Below are 9447 nucleotides of genomic sequence, written 5' to 3'. Positions count from 1 at the left end.
GGAGAACATAAAAATATTTGAAATTACAAAGCGTACTTATAATAGCAAATAGACTTCTATATTAGCAAATTAGATTACATGTTCAGATGTTTACATATTCCATGTATTTTGAACCTCAGCATGTGTTTAAATAAAGTCAAGTGTTCACCAACCTTGCTTTTCCTATTGAATTTTGTTACCACTCCTGTGATTCAGTTCCCAACAGCAGCTTCCCTTCCCCTCTCTCCCTTCTGCACACCTAGTGAACAGACACTTTGGTAAAAAATTGTGTCAAGGGGGCTGGAGAGATGGCTCAGCGGTTAGGAGCATTGCCTGCTCTTCCAAAGGTCCTGAGTTCAATTCCCAGCAACCATCTGGCTCACAACCATCTGTAATGAGATCTGGTACCCTCTTCTGGCCTGCAGGCATACACACAGACAGAAAATTGAATACAAAATAAATAAATAAATAAATAAATATTAAAAAAATTGTGTCAAGCATGGTGGCTCACGTCTGTAATCCCAGCACCTGAAGAAGGGTGAGGCAGGAGGATTACTGAGGATTCACTGCAATTACATTCAGCCTGACCAACACAGCGAGTTTCAAGTCAGCCATAGTCTCATAACAAGACCTTGTCTGAACCTCTACCCCAAGAAAACCCTGAACACCCCTCAAAACAAAACAAAATAACCCTATCTTACAGCATCAACATTAGCTGTTTTCAGAGTGCAAGACTTTCCTTCTTCTGTAATGTCTTTTGTTTTGTTACTATGTGATTTTTCTTTTAAAATGAACATGGCAAAGACCTGTTTTATGTACTGTCTCTAGTTGCTGTGTCTTTGATTCATATATCTTTATACTCCAGAGGTGTAGGTCACTATGCCTTTCTTTTATCTTTTATCTTCAAGATCACTGGCAGCAAGAACTGTGTGAACATTGGCTTGTGCCTTAGTCTGCGATGACACAGCCTCATGAGTGGAAACGTCGGGTACCTTCTTTCAGCCTCAGTTTCCGTGGCTGCAGAATGAGAGGTTACGATCTGTAGCCACACGTTAAACAAAGCATGCTGTGATTTGAAATTCACAGTCCATAGGGCACGAAAACACCAGGCATGGCAGCAAGGACGGTTATAACAAGGAAGTTCAAATTGGGGCTGATTAAAAATTTAGTTAGAGATCTAGAATCCTAAGAAAAAAATTTCAGACTATTCCCCGCTATCCTCATGTCATTAATAAATACTTTTATGTTTTTATGATTTGGGTCTAGTGTTTGCCATTTTTCCAGGATCCCTACCTTAATGTTAGTGAGGACCCAAAGCCCCCAGACAGGTTTAGCGTAAGCTATTACAATAGCTATTACCTATTACAATGCTTCCGTTAGTTGTTTACTGAACAATTTGAACAGTAGCAAGGGACAGAGTGGGGAATTACGTTCCTAAGTAGCTCTTGAATTATTGGAGACTACTTAAAAGGCCATGGCTTACGCTGAGTTATGGAACAACCCAGGCAGGCAACTGTGCCCATTTCAGACATGGTTGTCTCAACTAAAAATGGGAACAGTGCTTGATGCTTCATAAAACTAAGTCTAGCTCACAATAGATTACATTAACTCATAACCTGGTCAAGTAATAGTTTTCTCCTTCATACTGATATATAATGATGAAATTGACTCAGAGGTGTAGTATGTTATCTAAGAGATTGGGAGAGACTTTGAGGATGAGTGCAGAAAAAACAATTAAGACACACACACACACACACACACACACACACACACGGAGGGGGGAAGGGGGGAGGATTTGTGGAATTAAGCTCTTAACGGGCAAAGACAAAGTTTGTCCATACATAAGAGACAAAAATGCCATGAAGAAATCCTGTGAGAACTGATAATGGTGTCAGTCATGTTACAGGTGAGAGCAAAGGCTTAGAGAAGAGAAATGTTTTTGCTTTCTTTCCCCCTAGGAACTAGAAAAGCTCTTGCATCAACTCTTATTCTCCCCCCAAATGGAAGAGGCAGCACATGCAAAGACACCCCCCCCTCCGAGCTCCCCAAAGGCACTGGCTCCTAAGCACGGAAGCCTGGCACTTAACCATCTTTCCAGCCCATAGCACATACCTGTGGAGATCAGGCTCATCAAGTTCTGTGCCTCACAGTCAAAGAAAAACCAGCTAATATGCTTCTGAGGGAAATTTTCCAGCCCAGGGAGGACTATTAAAGAGTGGTTAGGTGTGCCCAGGGCAGCGGCTGCCGTGTAAGCCCGTCTCTGGCTAGGGGAGCCTTCCAGGGTTGTATTTTAACCTTCTGGATTTATAGAATTCTTGTTTTCAATAACAAGAGCTGTCACTGGGCTTCAGTTTTCTGTTCTCAGGGTGTAGGGGAGAAGGAAGCCCTCTGTAGAATCTTGTCCCTGGAGTACAAGTCTCTCCCTCCCTCCACAATTACTACCTAGGTTTGTTCTAGAAGCTGTTTCAGTCTTAATTGGAATTTAATTACTTTATACAACAAACTTTGGAAATGGTCCTTGAAGATACGGTCTTGAGTTTAATTACCTTAACAGAAGGACATGCAGTGAGGAGGTGAACAGCTGCCAGGTTCTGTGTCTCGAGTCCCCTCTCTCTTCGCCTTCACCAAGTTCTGTAAAAGAAGGAGTCCTGCTTTCCAGGCACAGAAAAAGCAATGTCCTCTTCCTTCCCTTGACCTGTTCCACACATGAGAGTATGACCCACGCCGTCCATCTCTGGAGATTCCACTTTCCGAGAAAGTCTCAGATACACACTGGGGAGAGAGGGGTTCTCCTTACTGTAGGCACCTTGATGTTTCAAAGTCTTTCATGAGTGATTGCTTCCTTCCTTTAAACAACAACTGGGACACCCCCAAACCCAGTGGAATTCCATGTGAAAGACGAACCCTGTCCCATATCAACGGTCAGTACGTACGAGAAGGTTATTGACTGAATTATTGATGGAGGCAGTAAATTTACTAAGGGAGCCAAATTACTAGGTGAATTTAGGATAAACTGTGTTCTGCAAAATTGTGTGTCCCTTATTTGATATTGAGTTAGAGTTTATCTTTGACAATCTTAGTACATTCCCACTAATTCTACTTACCTTTTCAGCAGGGGTCAATACTGTCACTACTTGGTGGAGAACAGGTAGGTACAGTTGGTAATGACAGAGTCCATCAAGATGGCAGTGTCCCTGCCTTCTGTGTATTTCATGATGGGATTCTCATACTGCATTACCAAGGGGAAAGGCAGGGTGGGGCCTTGTGAGAAATTTCCTCTGGTCTATGCTGACATCTCTACTGGTGTGGCCAATGTGCAGTCTTGTGCAGGCAAGCATGGTCCTCTGACACAATCTTTTTGCCCCCTCTTCTTAAACGTTTCTTGAATCTTAGATGTAGGGGACGTATTATGGATTTATCAGTTGAAACTGGGCACCATATATATATACATATATATATATACATATATATATATATAGTTTCTTATTTAGGGTTTTAGATTTTTGCAATGACCATAACAACTTTTATAAAGGAATACATTTAATTGGGGTTGGCTTACAGTTCAGAGCTTTGGTCCATTATTGTCATGATAGGAAGCAGCGTGTCATGTAGACAGATATGTGACTGGAGAGGTGTCTGGGAGTTTTACATCCAGATCAGTAGGCAGCAGGAAGAGCGTGACACTAGCCCTGGCTTGCTTCTGAAACTTGAAACCTCACCCTTAGTGACACACTTCCTCCAACAAGAGACCACACCTACTCTAACAAGGTCATATGCCCTAATATTTTCAAATAATGTCATTCCCTATGAGCCTGTGGGGTCCGTTTTTATCCAAGCCACCATAGTGGGTGAGGCTATATTTATCTGTTGGTATGAGCACAAGTATTTGGAACACAGTTTAAAGCAATGCTGATTTGGGAAAATGGCAGTTGTAGGTTTCTCCCCTACAGTCTATGGCCTTTCCATTTATGGGATATTGGCTAGGTTTATAGATAGTGTCAAGTATGAGTTTTCTCCTATTGAACACCCATCCCTTAAATCCGATTAGATAGCTGTTGGTTATCCCCAAGATATAATGTTGAAACCATTAGAGATATCTTGCCAGGTCAGTCATTGTGGTTTTTAGGCTTTACAACCGAATACAACTGCTGCTTGCTTTTCTCCCTTAGCAGTGTGTGCATGATCTTATACTACTATTAAGAGGTAGCTCTCAGAGGGGAGGCTTCCAAGTCCATAACCAGCTTGATTCCCCCAAGTCCTTTATGTGAAGTTTGTGATATCTCCAGCAATAAGGTCTTGCCTTCAAGTTCTGGGGGGTAACAAAAGATGATGGCTATAGCCTATATTGTTCTGGGGGTCTTTGGACAGCTTTGAGCAATAACTCAAAGAGCAGTGTTCCTTGCTAGACACTAGGGTTGTCGTTAGTCAGTGGTTTCTGGGAGAATTATTATCCTCTGTGTGTGTAATTTGTTTAAATATTTAAACAAATATTTAAGTGTTTATATATGTATATATATATACATACAGAGATGAATAATATGCATTTTTTAGTCAGCTTATAGAGTTTCCCTATAGCCTTTTCAAATATCCTTCATGTTATCTCTATTATCGTTCCCTCCTTTATATTACTTTCCATCATCCTCCCCTTGTGTTTCTTTTTTACAAAAAATTTATTTTTCAAATGATCTTATGAATTTTTAAGTGATGGGTAAACATTTCCCAGATATTCATTTATTTCAGCTTAACTAACCCATTGTTCACTTGGTATTTAGCAGGTTTCTTCATAAGGCTTCTGGCTTCAGTGAGTTCACATAATCTATGTGGAATCCTTCAAAGATCACAAGAGAGCACCAGATCTCATTATAGATGGTTGTGAGCCACCATGTTTGGTGGGAATTGAACTCAGGTCCTCTGGAAGACCAGTCAGTGCTCTTAACCTCTGGGCTATCTCTCTCCAGCTCTTGATCAATTAGGTTACTTTGTGGTGAGAAATGAACTCATTTAGACCTTTCAGATTCGATAGGACACTAGTCTAAAATGACATTCATCTTTAGAATTTTTTTTTAGATTTTTTATATTGTGTTTGTGAATATTTGCCTGTATGAGTATCTGTGTATTGTGTGCATGCCATGGCTGGAAGTTGGAATAGGGTATCAGAGTCCCTAGGAATGGAGAACAGATCATTGTGAGCTGCCTGTGGGTGCTGGGAATTGAAACAGGGTCCTGCGGAAGAGTATCCAGTGCTCTTAACCACTGAGACATCTCTCCAGCCCTGGCACTGGTTTATAAAGGTGTACTGTAGTTTTAAAGGTAAAAGGTCACTCTTCCCCACCAATCTGAGTTGAGGTTTCACAAGAAAAGGTGACCGATGAAGGTTTTTGTATAAAATCCAGATTGCCTTGTGAAGATGCCAATGTTATTTGATAATCTATATTTATTTATAAGTAGTCTCTTGTTTCTCCAAGGACACTTTCAAAACTTATTTATTGTTTTAATTTTTAGCGATTTACGATGTGCCTGGGTGTGGACTTAATAGTTTCCTGCTGCAGACTTTGCATATTCTCTCTCTCTCTCTCTCTCTCTCTCTCTCTCTCTCTCTCTCCATGTAAATATGGAGCTGATTTCTGGTGTCATCTTCCACTATCATTCTCCACCTTATCACTATTTTTGGTTCATATTTGCCTGTGTATAGCCTGCACATGGAGGTCAGAGGGGAACTTATGGGAGTAGTTTCTGTCCTTACACTATGTGGGTCCCAAGGACTGAACTTGTTTCACCAGGCTTGGTGGCCATCTCACCCACCCTCTACACTTTGTCTTCTGAAACAGGATCTCCCTCAGAGCTTATAGATTGGGTAGTTGTCCCGTGAGCAGGCAGGGTCTTCCCTACAACACCTTCTCAGTGCTAGAGTTGCTCGTGTCATTATGCCCGGCTTGTTTTATTCCACATGGAACCTAGCGATCTAAACTCAGGTTCTCAGGCATGCACAGCGAGCACATTGCTGAGAGAGTCATCGCCCCAGCTCTGCCTCAGCCTCCTTCTCTTCCTCCTTTATCCTCTACCCTCCCCTTCCTCCCTTTCTTAACCCCGAGTCCTGAGATAGCAGGCACGCACACCCACACCTACCAAAGTGTTTTGATCTGAAGGTACCCGATTTTAAGCATTTTTTCCAGTCATCATTTGTTCAAACATTATGAAAGGATTTGTAGGCAATAATCACTGCGAGATTCATGTTCTTATTTTTATTTTACTGGCAACAAAATCTATGAAAAGAAGTAAATGAAAGTCACTTGATGAAACTACTATAAAGTCTATATTTTCAAATTCTGTTCCTTACACATGTAGATTTGCAACAATTTTAACTTAGCATTTCCCTTAGTTTTACTTATTTTCTACATACAGCATTGGAGCCATTTTAATTTTGATTCAATTTTGCTTTTCTGGAGAGAAGCCCAAAGTGGCAGCAATTTAAGAAACTCAAAATCCGGTCTGTTCTTCCTGACGCTGTATCAATGGTCAAGCACCTCCTGTCTGTTCTTCCTGACGCTGTATCAATGGTCAAGCACCTCCTGTCTATTCTTCCTGACGCTGTATCAATGGTCAAGCACCTCCTGTCTATTCTTCCTGACGCTGTATCAATGGTCAAGCACCTCCTGTCTATTCTTAATGCTCAGCAATCTTCTATTGTGGTTCAGATTTTATACATTGTTCTTCACCCCATCCCTAGGTTCTTACATCACTTCCTTGTGAGTCGGTTCTCAGAAACTGATTTAGAAAGTGCTTGTGTGCTCTAGTCTTATTGATAGATACATTTAAAGCTTGTAAGAAGAAAACCATGAGACTAAGACAAGTAATATTTTTATATCCACACTGCAAAGTAATAGTTATACTGGAAACTAGTTTAAGGAACTGTAAGATAAAATTATAACAGAAATTGCTAACAGTTTTTTTTGTGTGCAACCACACACAAAATAAATATGTACTCACCATTGTAAAACTGAACCATGAAGTACCCAAATGTTTACAGGGGTTCTCGTCAGAGGTGCTAGAAATGCTGTTTTCAAATAGGGTACAAATATGTCTCTGACAATTCTAGAGTTTTGTGTTTAGAGGTTGTATAATAAGTTATCTCTCAGTAAGAATTTTTCATAATGGGTTCACTCAATAGCTTGTAACTAGAACCGTATTCTCTACCCAGTGCCTTGTTGCATGAATCCAATTGCAGAAACTGTCAATTAAATTACAGTAGAATCAGATCCTTTTGCAGTTCTTTGGGGACAGAGAAATGGATAATGTTGTCGAGAGCCCACATCCCTACAAAGGGCAGCTACAGACAAGTCCTCTCTGCTTGAAAACTCACTGAAAAAAGAGGAATTCACATTTTCATCAATGCAGCAGTTATGGGAGGATCTAGACTGAAACTTTCCTGTGTATTCATTATCCTATTATCACACGGTCTATAATCTATTTTCACATAGAAAGTCCTCATGCACCCATGAAATGTCTCAGTGCATTGGTATCAATGGATTCTATTGACTGAAATTGCACAGTACCTGTCATCCCAGACGAAGGTGCTTTGATTCTTCATCATTTCCTTACAATTATTTTCTATGGCAGGATAATTATTAACCTTTTTTTTTTGTGCTTAGGAAACTAATAATTGTGTTTAGGAAACTACATTTTCCCTCATTTTCAGAAGTATTGTTTACTTGGGATCAAAAGTGAAAAATGACAATAATTGTAAAAATAAGACTTATTGATTTTTTCATGTAAATTTTCATAGTAGAAAGTTTGGGAGAGAAACGAGAGAGATAGATTTGTACTTAAGAGTGCTGTGTGCTCTTCCAGAGCACCTAGGTACAATTTTAAAATATATAACATTTTCCTTGATAAAAATTCTCAAAGAACAAATGTTCCTGTGGCTATAGAGCTAAGAATAAGAAATTTCTGTCAGAAAAGAGAGATATTCTAGTTCTCTTGATAAAATTTGCCTAATTTATTCTCACATATCCTACTGGAATCACAGTCCTGAGAAAACCATTTTCACAATCTGCAACCAAAGCCCCTTATCCAGGGTGCCTAGTTGGAAGAGATATCTCTATCGCTGTAATTTGCTTAGATCTTATTCAAATCAAGGCTATGAGTCACCAGGATTACTGCTTAAGAATAAAAACATGTTTAAACTGTTTTGCTTAGATTTCGTTTACCCACAGTATTACAGAGCTGAGAATTCTTTCCTGCTTACTAAACAGATAAAGGAGAAAGACAATTTCTCAATTTCTTCCAGTGAGCATGCCAACACTCAGCCAAAAGTCCATCCCTGTGAATCAACACAAGGGGGCTGAAGATTGCATAACCAAGGACCAGAAATTCTCGAACAATTATCATCTCAGAATCATTTCCTAAAGAGAGACTTAATAATAGAGAAACAGCACAGTCAGTCCAATAAAAGAAAACAAAACAGAGCATCAGAAGGATGACACTCTGAGCAGCTCTCAGCTCAGGGGGAGTTCTGTACAGAAGCTTGGAGTTCTGAAGGTAGAGCACATGCTGGTGGTGCTTGTGGAGAAGAAGTACCATGTAGCCACTGGCACCTCCCATGGCTCCCTGAAACACAGCATCTCTCAAAACCATGAGAGGGAGAATAATCCATTTTGTTTTCTGACTTTCTAGCATAAAATGACAATAGCTGTAACCATTCTTAAGCTGTGATATATTCAGGTTTATACTTGTGATGGAATGAATTAGGTTTACACTTATTAAAGCATTGAGTATCCAAAAGAATGAAAAGAATGGAAGGATGTGCCATGCAGACTGTGGTCTGAGCCTCCTCCATCCAGATGCTCTGGGACTGATGATGATGGCCTGGACCACAGTGAGGAGACTGCTGGTGCAGATGGAGAGGCCACGGGCCACCCTCTCCAGGTAAATTAGGATTTTACATACTATGTCATCTAGGAAGTTTCTCAAACCAAAAGCTATCATTGTGTTTGGCAATCCTTTTGCAAGAAGGATTATGATGTTTGTAAAAGCCAAGTGGATGAGAATAAGGTGTACGGGTTTCTTCTCAGTGCTCCCCCACCAACTGAACATATAATTCACAGAAACAGAAATGTTCCCCAGAGTTCCAACCACAGTCATGAAGAGGAAAACTATTTGCTTAATAAATTTCAAAAGCATTTCTTCCTTCCTAGGTGTATTCCAGGCTGCAAACATTTTTCAAGAAAGCATCAGAGATGTTAGACATGGACCTGAAAAGCACACTTTTCACAATAGCCTTTTCTAGTGTGCAAGAGGCAGTGGTGGCCACATGTAATGTTGCAGATTAGTTCTTGAAAAGCCTCCTTTTCCCCACCGGGAACTCTGGGATATTGTGTGTGCTCTAACACACAGCATCTGGTTACTACTGTTCAAAATCTAAAGTTTTTTTTCTTTTTTTTAATTAATTTATTTATTTAAGATTTCTGT

General features: G+C 40.1%; 1 protein-coding gene across 1 annotated transcript; it reads right to left on the bottom strand.

Moving 5' to 3' along the window:
- Positions 1 to 8223: 8223 nt before the first annotated feature.
- LOC126501759 (vomeronasal type-1 receptor 4-like) lies at positions 8224 to 9195 on the bottom strand. Its single transcript, XM_050142610.1, has one exon. The coding sequence runs from the start codon at positions 9193 to 9195 to the stop codon at positions 8224 to 8226; it is 972 nt and encodes a 323-aa protein (XP_049998567.1).
- Between the last annotated feature and the right edge of the window lie 252 nt (positions 9196 to 9447).

The sequence above is a fragment of the Alexandromys fortis genome, unplaced genomic scaffold (genome assembly GCF_014885135.2).
Source record: "Alexandromys fortis isolate MF-2015 unplaced genomic scaffold, M_Fortis_MF-2015_v1.1 scaffold_5, whole genome shotgun sequence".
Classification (NCBI taxonomy): domain Eukaryota; kingdom Metazoa; phylum Chordata; class Mammalia; order Rodentia; family Cricetidae; genus Alexandromys; species Alexandromys fortis.
Note: the sequence above shows the minus strand (reverse complement) of the source record. Positions and strands in the feature narration are given on the sequence as shown.